The sequence below is a fragment of the Penicillium crustosum genome (genome assembly GCF_028827405.1).
Source record: "Penicillium crustosum strain IBT 35664 chromosome Unknown utg000002l_segment0_segment0, whole genome shotgun sequence".
Taxonomy (NCBI): domain Eukaryota; kingdom Fungi; phylum Ascomycota; class Eurotiomycetes; order Eurotiales; family Aspergillaceae; genus Penicillium; species Penicillium crustosum.
This window is the reverse complement of record NW_026623123.1, coordinates 3,293,576-3,312,638: the sequence shown is the minus strand read 5'-3', so window position 1 is coordinate 3,312,638 and position 19,063 is coordinate 3,293,576. Positions and strand designations below refer to the sequence as shown.

Genomic DNA, 19,063 nt, shown 5'->3' with positions numbered 1-19,063 from the left:
GATTTTATACATACCAGAAGATATCAGCACTAGAAGCATGGATCGCAGTATGGGATCGGGTCCTAACCCGATGCATGTCGACCGGAAGCTGCTCTATACAAACCTGGAAGAGCGAATCAAGTACCTCCATAGCTTCCTCGACTTCAACTCCAGTAAGTTCTTACCACAAACCGATCCTAGAATCACCCCACAGATACTAATGTTTCCCCAGGCGATATCGAAGCACTCTTGACCGGCAACAAATACATCAAGCAATTGATCCCGGCAGTAGTCAACCTCGTATATAAGAAGCTTCTCCAATATGACATCACATCTCGGGCCTTCCACACACGAACAACAGCCGACGAGACTGAGCCCGAAGAGGAGTATCTCCACGAAGAGACACCGAAAATCAAGCGACGCAAGATGTTCCTTCGGTGGTACCTGACGCGTCTATGCCAAGACCCGACCACAATGGATTTCTGGCGGTACTTGAACAAGGTTGGGTAAGTTCACACACAAAGCCCCCACCTTTCCATTCCCACATCCACATCCCAGGAGGGTCAAGCTTTCGTGCTTGTGCAACGTGCTAATGTGGGGTTTTGTTACGCAGCATGATGCACAGCGGACAGTCACGCCTGCTACCATTGAACATCGAGTACATCCACCTCGGGGTATGTCTGGGGTACATCCAAGACATCTGGATTGAAGCGATGCTATCGCACCCTCACCTGTCGCTGCGACGCAAGATCGCGCTCGTGCGTGCCGTCAACAAGATCCTTTGGATCCAGAACGATCTCTTCGCTCGGTACCACTCGAGCGATGGCGAGGAGTTCGCGGATGAGATTTCTCTATTCAATGACGCCGATGACCAGGAGGGATACCTGGGCGACAAGCGGATCCTTGGCAGCAGCTCTGGTAGTTCGACCGAGGATGACCGATCCAGTATTTCGAGTGGCGTGGCACCTTCTATAGCGCCTTCTATCAATAGTATGGCGCCGTCGACGACGATAGGAGACGCGTCAACTACTTCCAGGGGGTCGGCGTGTCCTTTCGCGGAAATGGCCAAAAGCAGCAATGCGACTGAGACGAAGATTTGGGCCAATTGAGGGGGCCCCCTGTGTTATTTTTGCGGGTCATGATTTGCATCTTTCAAGGCGCTTGGGATTAGGGATTATGGATGATAGGGCTAGACTTTGGTAGTCTAGGGGTTTGGAAATACCTTGGATCAGCATAGACGGGGTGAAAATAATTTTTAAAAGATCTTTAAAGAAATTAGTACCTGGGCATCTCTAATTCATTTCATTCATTTCGTTAGTTTCGTTCATCTAATTCGTCTTGTTCATCTCAATGATCTCATCTCGGAATGAGTCCGGCTTTGTCAGCTTTTTCTTCCCCCACAACTACCGAGCTCGGCTGTTATTCAAGGTAGTTGAAGGAAGCTTTTGCATTCTATATCCGCAGACAGACCGGAGATAATTCCATTAAGCCGCTGAATAACGACCCCATACCCCGGACATAACTAGCCGATCTACGGTTTCAATTGAACAGTGAGCTATAAGAGTCTGCCCCCTTTGTTCCCCACCCCCTCTATTTGGTTAAGATCAGAGCTCCTATTAAACCAACTCAGCCCCTCCATTTAAAGAGACCCGTCCCTTTCTGTATTAAAGAGATATCCTCCCGTATTATCCTTCTTCAACTCCTCCCAAAACACTCATAATGGCCCAATCGAACAAGGCGGTGACCCCGCTTATCATCAATAATGAGTCCATTGAGACCGAAATCAAATTCGAAGTCCACGCCCCTGCCACTGGCGAGCTGAGTGGCTATTGCGCCGGCGTGTCAGTCGACGATGCCAACCGTGCCGTCGACAATGCCCAAGCTGCCTTCCCCGCATGGAGCAAGACCAAGCCACAAGCGCGCCGCGACATTCTGTTGAAGGCCGCCGACATCATGGAGTCGCGCAAAGAGGAATTGATCCAGTACCAGCGCGAGGAGACCGGTGCCGGTCGACCTTTCTCAGAAGCCACTTTCAATATGGGTGTACTCTTCATCAAAGAGTTCGCAGGTCGGATATCCACGATCGAGGGTATTGCGCCGAATGTCAGCGGTGAGGGCGAGGGGGCCATCGTATACAAGGAGCCGTACGGAGTAATTCTGTCAATCGCGCCATGGTAAGCTTCGTGGATCCGATCTGTGGCATATACTGCAATCTATCAGCTGGCTTGGAACTCTTTTTAATTGAATCGCAGGAATGCCCCTTTCATTCTGGGTACGCGCGCCGTTGCGCTCCCTCTCGCGGCTGGAAACACTGTCGTTCTCAAAGGCTCCGAGCTCTCACCCAAGTGTTTCTGGGCTCTCGGCGACATCTTCCGTCAGGCTGGTCTTCCCGCCGGATGTTTGAATGTCATCTTCCACCAGCCCTCCGACGCCCCGGCCGTCACCAACGCGCTGATCGCCCACCAGGCTGTGCGTAAGATCAACTTCACCGGTAGCACGATGGTCGGCTCGATCATCGCTTCAACCGCAGGCAAATACATCAAGCCTGTGCTGCTCGAGTTGGGTGGCAAGGCGTCGGCGATTGTTTTGGATGATGCGAACTTGGACAAGGCTGCCATGAACTGTGCCATTGGATCCTTCATGCACGTATGTAGTGATGATTCGATCGAGACATGGACAATCACATACTGACAAGCGATACACAGTCCGGTCAAATCTGTATGTCGACCGAGCGGATTGTCGTGCAGCGTTCGGTTGCAGATGAGTTCCGTCAGAAGCTTGCTGAGACAGCTGAGAAGTTGTTCGGCAAGGATGCGCCCGCGCTAGTCCTAGTTAACACCGCAGCCGTTGCTAAGAACAAGAAGCTAGTGGCGGACGCTGTGTCTCGCGGCGCTACGCTGCTATTCGGCGATGCCAATGCAAGCGAGTCCGTTAACACAGGTATGCGGCCGATCGTCGTTGACGGTGTCACCAAGGAGATGGACATGTACGCGACCGAGTCGTTTGGTCCGACCGTGTCTCTCTTTGTGGTGGATACCGAAGATGAAGCGATCGCCCTGGCCAATGATACCGAATATGGTCTCACTGCGGCTCTGTACACCAACAACCTGTTCCGGGGGTTGCGGGTGGCTAAGCAAATTAATTCAGGGTGGGTTTTTGACTTGCGAATACGATCACCTCATATGGTGGAGATTGGAGTGAGGCTAACTTTTGTCCTTTTTTTTTCTTTTCTTTCTAGGGCCGTACATATCAATTCTCTGACTGTACACGACGAGGCTGTTCTCCCTCACGGAGGATGGAAGAGCAGCGGCTTTGGTCGCTTCGGAGGAAAGTCTGGATACGATGAATTCCTCCAAACTAAGACTGTTACTTGGAAGGAATAAAGGCTAGACGCACAGGTACATACTTTACGACGATACATAGCAGACCTGTTTGATTTTGGGTCCGTTTTGGGTCCGTTTGGCCCCCGGAAAGATTGGGCCGCTACGGGCGACTCTTTCCCTAGTTGTGTTGACTGGGCTTGTTCTGGGCTTATTTGGAGGCCAAGTTGGGGTTTAGTTGACTTTGATCCGAACTTTGCAGCCAATGTAGCCAATGATGGAGCCCTATGGCGTCGCCTAGAGGAGCCTCTAGGAAGAGGCGGTCCGAATACCCGGCTTATTATCATGTAAACGAGTTGAATTATAACTCGCGGTGTGTGATTTGTGTTGCATCCAGTGTGCAGCGTAGCATACAGCTATACCGGATACTTCGGTCTTTTCTCCTTTTTTTTGGTTCCGAGCCTCCGATTTAGTTCGATTTAGTTCTGTCTCACCTTCGCCATGAGGCTGAAGGTCATGTGATCTACTGTTTTTGCCTCAGATGAATTCTAAAAATACCTAGGTATACCTGTTTTGTAATAAACGAAGGACTTGAACCTATGAATAGCCCTCGTGTAGTGGGATTCCCACCTTCAGACCCGATAAAGAAACCTTTGAACATCGATAGTTGCGGACAAGGCGCTGGACACAAGTCCCACCCTAAATTCAGGCACAAAGAACGTAGCAAATCACGGCAAATCACCGGGTGAGACAAAACCCATTCTTTATTTTTACTTTTATTTTTCATTCTTACCTGTCTTAAATTCTGGGAAATGAGCGATTACGATTAAACAACACTGTACTCCGTATATTATTTAGTTACTATAACTGTACCAACATTAAACTCCGACCTCCTGAATATCATTGTATCACTGTATAGGCTGTTGATCTTTCCCATGGACATCACACCCCTCGATGAACCGGTGGGATCGGCGATTGTTGATACGGCACGGGCCTATCGGTGTGGAGTTATGATGTGATTGTCGTGATAATCGTGGTTATCAGTGAATATCAGTGAATATCAGAATCAAACCCTGCATGCAGGTTAGGTTTGAAATCCCGTTTCTCCCGTGTAGAAAAGACACATGGTACCTGCACCTGCAAGGCACTGCGCCCTGTGCTGCATTGAGGGATTTCAATACAATACCTGTACGACGCCTGTCATAGGGTCTGGGCTTGAAGGCGCAATGTTGTAATCAAGCAAATTTCCCACCACTTTGATCCTTTTTTTTTTTCCTAAACACGGGTGGCGTAATGAGAAATAAAAGGGAATCCTTAAAATAATATCTATCTAATTTTACATACGAAGTAGTAAAACATAAATAATAACCGAGATGCTGCAGGAGGCTCCGTGGCAATTATGGATAATTCTCGGATCAGGTCCCAACCTAAGGTTTTGTGGTCGCCAACCTTGGAAGGGTGCTATGGGTCCACGGTATTGAGGGGTTACCTTGGAACTTTCCAAGGTTCCTTGAAAGGCTTGACAGGTAAACAAATATGTCAGTTACTCCCGAGGTCTTTACTATGTACGGAGTACCGGAGTATATTATTAGCTCCCAGGGCTGTGCCTACATTCCTTTAGATTTAAGTTCTTCTCTCCTTGGCCCCAGTTAAGTGGTATTTTTAATCTTACATCTCGGGACATGCTCTACATTAAGGGTCAACCGTTATTAGGAATAAAATTAACTTCCGGACTGCCCACCAATTAAAACCCCGTGCCTGTCTGTAACACACTGGTATATTACAATAACATCTGAGCCACAGCCGGCCTGCATGCCCCACGAGGACAAGATGATAATTGGAGCACGAGACTGTCATATACGAAAGGATGACAGCCGTGTACTCTATATACAGTATTATATCCTATAGGATGATTGTGATCGGTCAACAGTTGAACTAATACGGAGTATTTACACAAGGAATATCCTTAAAACTCAACCTTGGAAAGCCACACGAGGTAAAATAAAAATTAAAAAAAGTAAAATGTAGGCGAGGAAATGAAGGTGGGGATATCTATGGCCTTGGGGTTTAGTCTCGACCCACCTGGATGTGTCTCCAAGCTAGAAATGTAGTTCGCCTCCCCTCTTTCTTCCTTCTTTCTCTCTTAAACCTCTTCACAATCCTTTTTTTCGTTTTTCAACGATAGTCATTCCTATATTTCCCACTTCAGTCACTCTTTGTCAATCTCGACACTAAATCACCATGCGTTTCTCCGTCGCCACCGTTTTCTCCGCCCTCGTGGCTCTGTCTGCTGCCTACACTGCTCCGGACTACAGCCAGAACCCCAGCGGCAATGCCATCACCTCTCCCGGCCTGAACGAGATCGTTCACGAGGGCAAGACCTACACCATCAAGTGGACCCCCACCACCACTGGTCCCATCTCCCTGGTCCTCCTGCGCGGTCCCTCCACCAACGTCGTTCCCCTCAAGACTCTCGCTGAGTCCATCCCCAACAGCGGCGAGTTCAAGTGGACCCCCGGCTCCGACCTCGAGGCCGACGTCACCCACTACGGTCTCCTCCTCGTTGTCGAGGGTACCGGCCAGTACCAGTACTCCACCCAGTTCGGTATCTCTGCCGCAGCTGGCTCCAGCTCCAGCTCCACCACCGCTGCCGAGACTAGCGCTGCCGAGACCACCGCCGCTGCCTCCGCTCCCGCCTCCTCCACTGTCATCGAGAGCATCGAGATCACCACCACCATCTGCCCCGAGACTGAGACCACCGCTGCTGCCACCACCCCCCGCCCCCAAGGTCACCGCCACCGGTGTCTCCCCCGTCGGACCCCCCTCCAGCACCCCTCTGAGCTCCATCCGTCTCACCACCAGCGCTATCCCCAGCGGCACCGCCTCTGCTTCTCCTTCGGCCTCCTCCCCTGTTTTCAACAGCGCTGGCCGCAACGCTGCTAGCTTCGGTGCCGTCATGGCCGGTGTCCTCGCTGCTTTCGCCCTCTAAGCGCATTCTATTAAAATGGAATCGCGTGCCAGTGGCATCTTCTTTCTTTCTACTACAAGCGCAGAAATAATGTTTTTGTTATTTTCATGAAGCTTAATTTATTGATATCTTGATATGGACATTCTGGATTCTGTCCCTGGGCTGACTTTCCGTCTCATACCATGTTTTCTTCTTGTCTGCTATTTTTCTCGCATCTCTCTTCAGCTATGGTTGCGTAATGTGAAGTTCATGTCCTAATGTTTCTTCCTCCTTGTAGCTTGTCCACAGGTAGATCTTAGGGCATCGGCCGAGTTTTCACTATAGACTTGTAAATATCAAGCCCAATTTACATATGGAAAGAAGATGGTGTGATCGATAGACGTGGTAACGATAGAGTTCCCCTATTGCCACACAGTTTATCTGCGTAGCTTTATGGAGACAGAATCAAGCAAAATAGGGGCAACTAGAGGTCTGACAAACAAAGCCTGAGCAAACGCCTACATCTCCATACATCAAACAAGCAGCAAACAACGTAGTGCAACAGTGCAACATACCGCTTACATTTAATGCGGTCTAGATCTGTTTGTGCATGATGCAGATTAGAAGAACCCAGACCTATTTCCTTGCAGATACCTAAAAGAAACAGTAAAGGAAAAAAAAAAAAAAAGAATACACAAGTACCTATAGAAGGCGAACCGATATAGTTAACTTTTGCTACAATACGTGATATTTAATATACACTATTAGGGACTCTCTTTCTTTCATCCGGTGATATATCATATCCTAGAGATAGTATTTAGTATAAAACTAGGACTGTGCTTCAACATTTGTAACAACCAAGTCTCCCTAGAGCTACATATACAGAACCCCACTATGAACCAAGACCGCCTTTTCTCCCAGCTCATTTTCACCACCTTTCTCCTTCTACTCATGGCCTTGTTGAACCATTTGCTCACACCCATACTAGTCCTCCTAGCGCTTACAGCACTCAATTCCGTAGACCAGCTATCAGATCGAGTCCGTCTGTTCATACAGTTCTGATTCTCTGCTAAGGGACCGTACGTCCCCAATTCCAAGCACTACTTTGGTCGTCGGGTATCAGATTGAACATGACTATCAACACATTGGTTAGAATCTCTGATCATTGGTCCGCACTTCGATTTCACTCACGCTCACCAAAGGCACCGAATGTATCGTCAAGTTGTTCAAAGATATTCGCAGATGGGTATTCAGACGATTCGATGGGTGCTTGGACTGGTCGGTCGTTTACCTTACTCTCGTCGTGTATCGCTTGGGCCATGTCTGGGGGTTGTCTCGAATGGGACAGTGCGTGAATTGTTGACGGTGGAGGGTGGTCACGGCAGACTTCTCGCTCGGATGGCGAATGGCTCCCAGTATGGTCTATACAGGGCGCTTGTACACCCAGAACGGGACCCCTCTCAGATATGTCCCTAGGAAGACTTGTTTCCAGTCCCCCTCTCAGGGCACCAGACATTTCTCGCTCGATAGTTACTTTCAGCAACTCAGTCAGAAGCTGTGCGGTCTGCTTGGCAATACGATTGTGGGGCCCAAAAGCCGTGCTAGCATGGATGATTCGCATGATTCCAGCCTTGGCCTCGTGAGCGGCTGTAGTAAATGGTTGACTAGTCGGCAGAATGCAAAGAATGACTCCTGCAGTAAATTGTTGTAGAGAAGTGAAGGATTCGGCGAAATGATGCTTGAAACGGAGAACTGGGATGCGAGATATTCGCAGTGCAGCCGCTGTGGCTACTCTCAATGACTCGTGGATTGCATCTACCACCGAGCGCGAGCAAGAACCGGTGATTTTCTGCTCGAGCAAAGGTCGATGGGCTTGTATCAGAGCTCCATCGTATGTCAGTTGGAGAGTTGCTGCCTGCAAGATGATTATTTCTGCTTGGTATTTAGTGCGATGTGGTAACCCTTTGATTTGCTGTTGGAACTGCTCTAGGCGGTTGTCGGAGCTCCAAAACTCAAAATCGAACAGCCGAGGAACCCTTTTCCGCCAGGAGACTAATTGCTTCTCTGAGTCTTGCGCGGCTTCTGCAATTGCCAGAAGGTCCTCTTTGATTGTCTCTTTTCTTAATTGGAGACGACGAAATCGTGAAAGGATGTGTCGAATGATGTTATAGATCTCACCTTTCATAGTGAAAAACCCGGCTGTCGTTGTTGGCATTCCATCACCAGATATCCATTCATTTTTCAGCAGAAGTGGATCAATGGCTAGGTCATCCATATCTCTGAGCGAATGCAAAGCGACAAGTCCAGTATCAATAGAAGAAGGCCGTCCATAGATGATAGACGCAAACGTATCGCCGACAATAGCATGATTCCAACAGCGAGAGCGAATCTCATCCACGACTGGATTCTCACACTGGGCCGATTTTGTATAAAGACGAAGGGCATAAGCAGACCTCACGCCCATACCAGAGACAGTCCAAGCAATACTCGGCGAACTATGATAAACATAATAGCAGGACACCAAGAGGCAAACCTGGACAGCTTCAATTCGGCAGTCGATTGAGATATCGAGAAGATTCCGTCGTATTTCAGCAATTAAACCGTGCATTAACTTCTGCCCGTCAACGGAATGTTCGCGCAACAATTCGTGTCCGGGCCATCTCTGATCTGGTAGCACAGATTGCAAGCCAATCATAGCCACGGCCAGGACAGCCATGGTAGGACTGAGATCTTGGCGTCTCCACGAGGTTTGGGAGATTATCCGGCGTGCGGTCTGTCGGAACGAGGGCTCGTGGAATATCAAGATGAACCATTGCATTCGGTCGAAATAGACGTCGATCAGGGCAAACATCACAGCCTCTGGGGGAAGCTCTACTTCTGTTAAATGCCATAATGAGTTGTCTATCACAGGAGCTCCTGTATCACCAGGGATTGATGCACCGGTCAGAGTCCGGCCAGCTTCTTCCTCATTGAAAACTCGTCTGGCGAAGTCAATCGCAGAAGCATTAGCACCAGACTGGGGCTCTTTTGGAGAGCGTTCTGGATAGAATGTTGAGCTCTCTGCGGCATAAGATATCTCAGTTCCTCCAGTGCCATGGATATAATTAGGATTTTTGTGTGTCGCTGGTGCGATTGTTTTGTGTACTCCAGAATTCACATGCAAATTTCTGGCCCCTGGATTTTGTCTACGAGTCCGTTTCGCAGAGCGCGGAGATGTCTCGCATTTATTTCCAGCGTGAGCACAGAGAACACAAGGACGTGAGCTATCGCACTATACGAACGCCGTCAGAACGATGGTTTCATATCAGGGGTGTCGTGAAGGGATCTATCTACCTTGAGCTTCTGGCGGCGACATCTGTCACATGCTCGCGATGTACGGAGTGTCTTTTGCAACACACCGGTCTCTTCCTCCATGGGTATAGAAAGGTAGTACTTTATCCAGATCCAATCCCGTATAAAAATCGAAATCTGCAGGTCCCGTGTCACTGGAGACCACAAATGGGGTTACAACTGGGGATACGACTGGGGGATACGACTGGGGTCCCCGCACTTTCGAATAGCCGCGGGGAACCGAGCTTAGCCTACGCCTCCCAAAGCATAAGAATAGAATATAATATTAGTATCTTGATTGGTTTCATTCTGTATGTACGCTAAAATAACTAAATGCTTTTAATTGTATCAAGTTGTGATCAACCCCAAAAGATGTCCACGGGCATTCTGCGCCTGTGAAAGAACAATCTCTGCCGCGGGATATGTTTGTAGTAAACGCCCAGCCGCTTCCTCGCAAGCATACAAGTTTGACATGGCCTGCATCCTCACTATATTATCCGAAACCTTCAGGTCAGGAAGGCTTGCCTCCAGGATAATAATCAATATAGTAACAGTGCTTCCGGGGAGAAAATGAAGCATCTTGCAATCATGCAGCTCATTGAGAATCTCATTGACTTGCAAAGTCAATCCTCTCATTTCCGAGACAAGAGTGGTTTGGAGACCATCCCCTCCGCTCGACGCGGCTTGATAGAGTATGGACATCGCAGTGAGATGGAGGAGATATAGGAAAGCCTGGTGAACGAGTAGAACAATCTCCGGAGACTCTGTATGACAATCGTGCAAGAGTGATGGGGGAAAATACTGTGCAGGGGCAGGAAGATTTTGAATCCAGGTCTTCAGAAGGTGTTCGCATCCAGTTATGACCGCCTGAGATACATTTGACCTGGGCACCATGGAATATTCACAATCCCCCGACTGTGATGTTGACCAAGCATCCTGATAAAGAAGATTGATAATGACGCCCAAACAATGAGCAAGTTTAATTTCTTGGATAAACAGAAGCATCATTCGCTCTTGATTTTCCCAGTTGAGCATGGCGGACGATTCTCCCAGCATAATCAGCACAAGTTCGTGATATGGCTCGGAGGAATAGTATCTCGTAGATTCCAATAGCGACATTGTAACATCGCTATTTGGGATTCGTAGTGGTCGACGGAAGCCGAGGGAGAGGATGCGGTCGCGCACATAGAGACACCACCAAATTCTGTGCTTGTGAGAAAAACTACCTGTTTCTAAACTCGCCAGGAGACCGACGCGCTCTGCTGTCGAATAGGCGAGATCGAACCAGTATGTTGGGTCTTTGTGGCCGCCTCCACTTCCATGCCACTGCATCATAAGCAATAATGCTTGGATCTGGGTATATGCGTCTGGTTCGGTCTCAAATTCATAAAGAAGCTGATAATAGAGTCGAAATTAGTCTTGAGTTGCCATGGATTCCATCTTCACCAAATATCTCACCTTAGCTCGTCCAAATAATGTTCTTCGCAATGCTTTCCGCGATGAGAACCCAGCTTTGACGGCAGTTTCCTGCTCAATAAATGCACTTCCAGCCAACATGACAGCTTGGTGAAGAAGCGGACTCCGAAATTGAGATTCATCCTCGACCATGACATTTAATAAAAACCATTGCAGATCAATGACAGGTAGGAGAGGATGAACATATTTGATATAAGCCCCAAGCAACTCATTCCGAAGATCGATGGGAACTATCCTGAGAGCTCCTTTCAACTGTAGATACTCTTTACTTTCTGCCGAGAGATTCGGAAGCCGAGTTTCGAAAGTTCGTTGCAGTTCGAATGGCTGATTGTGCTCCCCTAGAGTAAGATCTGGGGTTTGCGGCGAGAGAAGCTCATTTATCGTTGTGAGATAGCTGTCTAATGGATATGTCTGGGGCACATTTTGAGTCAAGGTCATATGTGGTTGATCAGATATCGGCTTACTCCCCGATGCGACGAACTGCGCAAAGGGACCTAAAAACGTCAGTGACTATGCGGAGACTTGGGGGTATATGCTTGGCACATGTGTCTTGTGTCTTACCTTGACCATCCCCGCCTCTCTCTAGCCGATCTACATCCTCGGCATTGGAGAAGGCCGCCAGAAGACCACTAAGCGAAGACGATAGATCCATCGGCACGGACTCCGATCGTTTCTTCTGTCTGCTGCTAAGGGAATTAGCGCTAGTTTAACCTCCATATGCAGTTCCTCTTTCGGAACTCCGGAGAAAGATTTACCTTGATGCTTGATGACACAGAAAAGTACTCGAGTGACTGTGACTGGCACGTGAACCGAGGTCGGTTTTGTACAGCAGCTTTGACCGCCCGCACTCGATACACTCTTTTGATGATTGTTGAGTTATTTGTTTCAATGTTCTTTTCAGATGTTTTCTTAGCTCGACTATGTTGTACGTTGTCCTGTGGAGGACCGCCCTTAATATGAAGGGGATATGAGCAACCGGCGACATCCGTGGGGAAACTCGGGGCCCCGCATTTTCGAGGATCCGAGGAATTTTCTTTGTGCTAATTGGCTGTTCTTTGTCTCAAATTCCAAATCTAGACTCTGATCTGCTGGGGAATTGCGGTGAGTGGATTATCATCTTCCACCGGAGTCCTGGAATGGAACTTCCACCGGAACTTGAGGAACCAATCACATGTTCACACACTTCTACACTGGAAACGACCTCACTCTTTAACTAACCATGAACATTTCCAAAGCTACGAAGTATCCAGCAACTACTTCAAAACAATATACTATCTACCAAGGCAACGGACCATCCTTATTAACAAACCCACCAGCCTCCCCATCCCTCTCCCCAAGTACAATCCCCAAAATCCCCCTCCCAGCCTCCAATGGATCCCCAGCTCTCCCATGCGCACTAACAGCAGTCTCATCCTCACCCCTCAAATTTGACCTCACAAGACCAGGGCAGAACGCAAACACACGCACACCACGGCTCTGCAGTCGCTTGTGCATCTGGACAGTTATCATATTCAACGCCGCCTTACTTGCGCGATACTCATCCCAAGGCGCAGCATAAACTTGACTGCTAGGATCGGTTGCTAGTTTCATCGAGCCCAGACCACTGGAGACGTGGATCAGATAGGGTTTCTCTGATTTGAGGAGGAGGGGGATGAAAGCCTCTGAGACTAGAGTTGCTCCAATCACGTTCGTGGAGAAGATCTGGTTCAGTCTGGCGCGGCCGCTGCTGTTAGGTGCGGCGGAGCCGGCGTTGTTAAGCAGGATGTCGAGGCGATTGAATTGTTCGGATACAGTGCTGACTGCTTGGGCTATGGAGGTATCGTCTTCCACGTCTAGCTGGAGGAGAGATAGAGTTCCCTTGAGGTCTTTGCTTTGGAGTTCAGAGAGGGCTTGTTGGCCCTTCTTCGGGTTGCGGCAGGCCATGATTACATGGTGGTTTGGGTTTGCGGCGAGAATTTGGGTGGTTGCGTAGCCGACTCCTGAATTCGCGCCTGGATAGAGTTAGGTTCTGGGGACTGGGGTTGGCTTTTTAGTTTGTGGCATACCTGTGATGAGAATGATGGTTTGTTGAGACATGCTGCTGTAGTTGCTTGGTTGGTCTGTGAGAAGGGGTTTGGTACCAAAACTGACTCGTAACTATGGATATCACAGACTTTAAATACTATACATAATGAGGTTTGATACTACAAGTCGGATATAAGCCCTCTATCGCCGTCGGTGTTAAGCCGGAAAGCGCGAAGTGCGAATCTTACGCCAAATGTGGAGATATTTGGGTCAAGCCGAACTAGAGAAATACATGCGGACATGTTACCCGCAATAGATAGTTGTCCATACCGTCGAATCTCACCCAGAATCAGGCATATGAATTGAGGAATCTTAGAATACATATAGGTAGTATGTAGGTTTATGATGTCATGAGCCACACTGTGCCACCTGAGCCTGCATCACGGTCTCGGTCCCATCACGGATTGACCAATCACTTCAAAGCATTGTCTGTCCCAAAGTAAATTGTAGGCTAAGCTTTCCGAGACATTGGATCCGAGTATTGTCTTAGATATACATCTGGACGGTGGGGGCATATTTAGGTGTTCAGGCAGCACTTGTGAAAATTGGGTGCAGAAAACTTTCATAGGGCTTTAAATGGCTTTGAATGTCCAGTTTTCAAAATATATCTTCCAATTTAAAACAAAAATGATGATTCAATACATCGCCAATGGAGGTATCACCGCTTGTGCAATCCATACACAAAAAGAGCGAGAAAATTTAAGAAAGACAGTATGTGAGGAAGTAAGACAGGGATAATATAATGACAGCGAGAAGAAAAGTATAGATTTTACTTTTGCGGGACCCGACGAGTCTTTTGATGACAGGAAATGCAGATAGTTATACACACCCAGCCTAAAGGAAGAGGCACTTTTTGAGTAGACCACCTCACTAAAGGAGTATAGACCACCTGCGAGCGGCCATGCCAGTGACCGCTTGTTTGTCTCTCCTGGTAGTGGTAGCACACAAGAGAGATAAGGGAGGGATTAAGAGTGCAAGGGGAAGGGAGGAAAGAACAAGAGAGAACGAAATAATAAGTTTTCTTTTGATTTTGCCGGCAAATTCATGTCAAGGACGTGACCACGATCCTTGCAGAGGAGGCAGCGGACCCCCAGCTGCCGAAGGCGACCCAGAAGGCGTACCAGCAACCGCCCGTCCGGCGGGTGCAATGGGCGTTGAAGAATACGGTGGACTTGCAGGCCAAGCAGGTTGGGATTGGACTGAGTCAATCATTCTTCCCTGGGGAGCGGGACCCGCCGAAGTGGGCTGTGTGCCTGAAGCTGATCGGGCAGCATCGGCGCCCGACCAAGACGTCGTGGTGCCCGGTTCTGATGCAGGCAGGAGGGTGGGTTGGGCGGAGCGTGGAGAAGAGGGTCTTGGGGGTAAGGCGCTCAGGGACATTGTGCGGCCGAGGTGGTCGCGGTAGAAGTCTCGCTCGGAGCGATAGTGGTCTCGTTGTTGGACCAGGGAACGGAGCTCCTCGCTCTGGCGACGGACGGTTTCTACGTTGCGCTGGATCTCGTCCTGCTGTGCGGAGAGGCGCTGCTCGAGTTGCATTTCATTGCGCTTGCGATTGCGGAACCGTCGTGAGGCGTCGCTGTTCGCTTTGCGCTTTTCGGCTTGGCTGGAGGAGCCGGATCGCATGTCTAGTACGCATGGTATCATTCCCACTGGGAGAGGGCTACCCTGTGGTGTTCCGGTTCGTGTGGGGGCTTCAGGTTGGTGTCTGGGGCCTTTTGTTGCGGGGATGGGTCGAGTCAGAGGATCCATTGTCATATATGGAGGCGCAATGGGATATGATGGGTTGCTTTGTGCGAGTGGTACACTGGCCACTGCGGGGGATGCATGGTGAAAGGGACTGAAAGTTGAATGGGGCGTGCTAGGGCTCGTTTCTTGGGAGTTTGGGTTGGTGAGAGGCCCGGGGCCGGCACTAGTTCGCCGAGAGTGCAGACTGGTTGTAGAATGCAGCGAAGTCAGCGTAGGGGGCTGACTGACAGCGAGAGGTGCTATTGGGCGTAGACCCGTCTCTAGGGGCAGGGGCGAGCTAGTGACGGGCAGACGTGGGCCCATCAACGGTTCGTGGGGGACTAGCGGTGACTGTGCGACACTGGACTGACCCGAAGCCCTGCCGCTCCCACCCACAAACCGTGCTGAAGGCGATGCTGGATTCATCAAAGGGCGTGAATGGGACCTAGGAGATAATGGCTGCGACGCCGGTGCATATCCTGAGCGGATTGTAGGTGAGGTCCCTTGGGGACGAGGTGAGGAAGATGGACCCGGTAGACTCAGTGGCTCACGGCTGAGTGCAGTCGGGTCCGCCGTTGTCTGCGGGTGATTCAAGATGGCATGAACACCAATGGGTCGGGATGACATGGATTCCAGCGGTGGCTCCACGGGTCCATATGGATGCCATGACTGGGGTCGAGGTCGTTGAGGTGGTCGGCGGGCAGGATTTCGGTTGCTTGTAAAGGCACGGTCATTGTCACTCGAACGGTCATCTGCGTGAGCCACATCTCTGGACAATGAACCTGCACGTCGAGAATCCTGCGACATAGAAGCCAAATCTCCCACGACGGGGCGGGAGTTATGGCATGACCGAAACCCCCCTCTCTCCTCGTCGCTAGGTTCTCGAGGAGTATGAGAGAGGGAGGGTGAAGGCGATGGATACCTATCTGAGTAAAGTGACAGGTTGGGTGAATGTGAGCCCGAATATGGTGCGTTCAACACACTAATCCCTAAGGCAGCCACGATGGATAGAATAAATGAGGATAAGGGATGTATAGAACAAGAAACTCGATTCTCTTCAATTGAGAATCGAGGAGAAGATAATCAATATAAGGAAGCTAAGGAAGCTAGAAAAGCTAGGAAAGCTAGGAAAGATACGGAAAAGATCCGAGGCCCTTTAAAAAAACAGAGCTAAGAGGAAAAGAGCAAAGTCACGAAAGTCAAGAAACAAAAATTGGAAAATGGGGCAAGCTTAAGAAGAGAGCGAACCGTTGAAATTTAGCAGCGGTGAGAGAATGATCCATCACCTGGTCTGGATGGCTCCAAGACACAACTTAGTTGTCTCTCTGTCCGACCCAGTCTGGCGGATAGTTGGGCATCTCCTATGGAGACACCCTAGTCTAAGTCTAACCCCCGGAGTATTGGGCTTCTTTTTTAAATTTTTTTAATTATTATTATTATTATTATTCCTTTTTTTACATTTTATATTTCGGTACTGTTTTAGTTTTAGTTTTTATTTGGATATTTAATTAGAATAGTTAAAATAGAAAAGAAAAGAAAAGAAAAAAAAGAAAAGAAAATATAAATAACAGAAATAGAAGTAGAAGATAGAATAGATTCAATATATTCAACATGTCCAATATGTCCAATATGTCCAATATGCCTGTACACTAATATCATCCCCCCTATTATAGACAAATAACACCAAATCCTATAGAGTCCCAAGGTCCTACAGCCGATAAAAGTACCTAAATGTACCCGGGGAAAGCGATCGTCATGCACAGCACGAATCATCGGGAGCTGCAAGTGTGCGCCGTCACCATGGACATGGACAGGGACAGGTGGAGACTGCCATTTCTTTTTTTTGGGGAGGGCATATATTTTTTTTTCTTCTTCCGTTTTTGCCCTTTTTGCCGCTCTTTTTTTGACTACGATTTGTTTTGTTTTTTTTTTATTCTCTCAAGCTCGGAAGGTTTGGGGCTTTGGGGGCTTTGGGGGCGTGCCTAGGTAGAAGGTTAGTGGACGATAGTACGATAGTATGGAGACACGAAAATCCAGAAAGTTCCTTTTTCTAAGAGCAAATCTGGAAAAAAAAAGGTGAAAAGTGAAAGAATGCCGAACTCCATTTCCTATCGGATCTATACCCACTCGGGTATAGTAAGTGAGGCAATCCCCAATGGTTGCCTTGTAAGCGTCCAGGTCCTATCAATTTCCGGGAGTTGGGAGAAACTAAACTACTTTGATATTAATGTAAACAAGGAAATATACCTAAATAGTTGAATAGTTAAATATTTAATTACAAATCAAAAGAGACAAGGCAGAAAGGAAGAACGGAAGTTCGAATCCAAAGTTTATTGAGAAATGTTGTGCATCACCAAATCTTCCCCGTGTCCCGGCACAAGGGGCCGTTGCCGTTGACCGTTGGTAATTGGGACAGTTTCCCAGCTAAGAAATAGTCAGTGGGGGGAGGGTCTTTAGCTTTTAACACCCTTTACCACTTCATATATCTACTCCGTACCATTCTACCATATCGAACCTTGCTAGATTTATTTTGACGTCATTGGGGTAAATTGAACAGGGTAACGCAGGAGAAGACGTTGGAGAATCAACTTAAAAAATCCTTCGTTTCACCCATTTGTATGACTTGGATGCCCACTGCGCTGGAAATGATGTCATTCGAAATATACAAAAGGGGAAAAAAAAAAGTAAATAAACAAAGTCAGTAACCAGGTGACAACGTTCTCTATCACCTCTTTGATGCTCCACGATCGGATCCAGCGGAAAGGAATCCGGTCATTCCTTTCTTAGGATGTGAGAGCAAGAGAAAAGCCGTGTGGATAGCTCTGTTTCCGTTTCAAGGTCACGGGATAAAGAATCCGCCTCAAATAAGCAGCGGAGATCGGTTTAGTGTTTAGTCCAGAAACACTGCACTAAAGTGGATTGAAATGGATTGAAATGGGCAAAATAAAATTGGCGATTTTATGGGATAGGCGAGCTCTGGCGCAGCTGAAGCGCCTCATCTTGGCGAGGATTTGGGTCCTCCAAAGGCATACCGGAAGTGTTCCATGATTTCCGCGGATTCGGATCTAGGTACTCCATACTCCGGATGTGGATAAGTACGGAGAGTCGGCGCTTGTCAATTTACGATAGATCTTCTTGGATGTGTTGTCATGCATTTCCCGAGGCCGCGTCCGACAGAGTTTCAAGGGGAGCTGTCAGTCTTTTTTGTGCAGAGTACCCGCTATATTGTCGATTTCTTTTTTTTTTTCTATTTCTATTTCTATTTCTTTTCTTTTTTTTCCCGGGATTTGAGCGAATCATTGGACATAATGAAAAGACAATTGCGGTCTGATAGATCCAGTGAATTTGACTGGTTGAATTGAACAGGGCTAAAAATATGGAAACATTTGGAAGCACAATGTTTCTATTTCCTTCTTACTCCGTACTCCTTACTCCTTACTCCATATGGAGTAGGGCTGTTCTCTCTGTCAACTTGTGGCGTACAGTCTCAAACCACCGTTCCCAGACCATCGAGTTCTTCCAATCCCCGCGGGTCGGATGCGTGTCATCAGACTATTTGAATTGTGCAGAAACGGAGAAGTTAAAAAGATATCCGATGGAATGGATTCATCCATCACTGGATCCTTTTTTTCTTTTTCAATTTCAATTTGTAGTTCACACACTCTCTCTGAACTTCCAAGTGGAGACTGTGCCCCCCTTTTTCATGATCTGCTTCGGCCTGTTCACCGCATGGATCGCCCATTATCTCGTGTCCGCTGCAACCGCATTTCCCCTTGGGAAAAAAAAAAAGAGAAAAAAAGCAAAAGAATACCTTTGTCTAATCGAGATTACTGGGATATCTTCCCGCTTGACGGGTACAAAGTACAGTAGATCTTCAAATCAATCCAATCAACATACACACGTATAGTCCTCGGAAAAGCAGCTCAAAACCATAAAATCACATTGAAAATACACAAAGTACAACCACTGATCACTCCGTGCCTGCGCCATGCAGGACGGATCCGCCCAAGAAAAAAAGAGAGAGAGGTGGCGGTGTTAGTGCCCACGCGTTACCCAGCCTTGACCAGAACCCAGCCGAGTTTGAAATCAGACGGAAACCAGGGGAATCGAATCCAATCCTAAATTTACAATAGCCTGTATGGAGTATATGGCCGACATGATGTGAGATCGAAATGAAAAAACCTGATTCGATCTATAAACCTGGCTTTCTTTCTTCCTTTTT

General features: G+C 48.1%; 7 protein-coding genes across 7 annotated transcripts; 3 read left to right on the top strand and 4 right to left on the bottom strand.

Moving 5' to 3' along the window:
• Positions 1–37: 37 nt before the first annotated feature.
• On the top strand, positions 38–1,088 carry N7487_004758 (protoglobin family protein; the record flags this gene model as incomplete). Its single annotated transcript, XM_056872505.1, has 3 exons — positions 38–152; positions 212–485; positions 593–1,088. The coding sequence occupies 3 exons, from the start codon at positions 38–40 to the stop codon at positions 1,086–1,088; spliced, it is 885 nt and encodes a 294-aa protein (XP_056730225.1).
• Positions 1,089–1,698: 610 nt separating this feature from the next.
• N7487_004757 (aldehyde dehydrogenase) lies at positions 1,699–3,362 on the top strand (the record flags this gene model as incomplete). Its single annotated transcript, XM_056872504.1, has 4 exons — positions 1,699–2,153; positions 2,232–2,625; positions 2,685–3,127; positions 3,218–3,362. 4 exons carry the CDS (start codon positions 1,699–1,701, stop codon positions 3,360–3,362), a joined length of 1,437 nt encoding a protein of 478 aa, XP_056730224.1.
• Positions 3,363–5,540: 2,178 nt separating this feature from the next.
• On the top strand, positions 5,541–6,288 carry N7487_004756 (GPI anchored serine-threonine rich protein; the record flags this gene model as incomplete). The annotated part of the gene is made up of 2 exons (XM_056872503.1): positions 5,541–6,100; positions 6,129–6,288. 2 exons carry the CDS (start codon positions 5,541–5,543, stop codon positions 6,286–6,288), a joined length of 720 nt encoding a protein of 239 aa, XP_056730223.1.
• Positions 6,289–7,315: 1,027 nt separating this feature from the next.
• Positions 7,316–9,660, bottom strand: N7487_004755 (Zn(II)2Cys6 transcription factor; the record flags this gene model as incomplete). Its single annotated transcript, XM_056872502.1, has 3 exons — positions 7,316–7,380; positions 7,438–9,517; positions 9,580–9,660. The coding sequence occupies 3 exons, from the start codon at positions 9,658–9,660 to the stop codon at positions 7,316–7,318; spliced, it is 2,226 nt and encodes a 741-aa protein (XP_056730222.1).
• Positions 9,661–9,924: 264 nt separating this feature from the next.
• On the bottom strand, positions 9,925–11,704 carry N7487_004754 (fungal specific transcription factor domain-containing protein; the record flags this gene model as incomplete). The annotated part of the gene is made up of 3 exons (XM_056872501.1): positions 9,925–10,971; positions 11,035–11,546; positions 11,614–11,704. 3 exons carry the CDS (start codon positions 11,702–11,704, stop codon positions 9,925–9,927), a joined length of 1,650 nt encoding a protein of 549 aa, XP_056730221.1.
• A 623-nt stretch (positions 11,705–12,327) lies between these two features.
• Positions 12,328–13,128, bottom strand: N7487_004753 (uncharacterized protein; the record flags this gene model as incomplete). Its single annotated transcript, XM_056872500.1, has 2 exons — positions 12,328–13,043; positions 13,098–13,128. The coding sequence occupies 2 exons, from the start codon at positions 13,126–13,128 to the stop codon at positions 12,328–12,330; spliced, it is 747 nt and encodes a 248-aa protein (XP_056730220.1).
• A 1,035-nt stretch (positions 13,129–14,163) lies between these two features.
• On the bottom strand, positions 14,164–15,648 carry N7487_004752 (uncharacterized protein; the record flags this gene model as incomplete). The annotated part of the gene is made up of 1 exon (XM_056872499.1): positions 14,164–15,648. The coding sequence occupies one exon, from the start codon at positions 15,646–15,648 to the stop codon at positions 14,164–14,166; it is 1,485 nt and encodes a 494-aa protein (XP_056730219.1).
• Between the last annotated feature and the right edge of the window lie 3,415 nt (positions 15,649–19,063).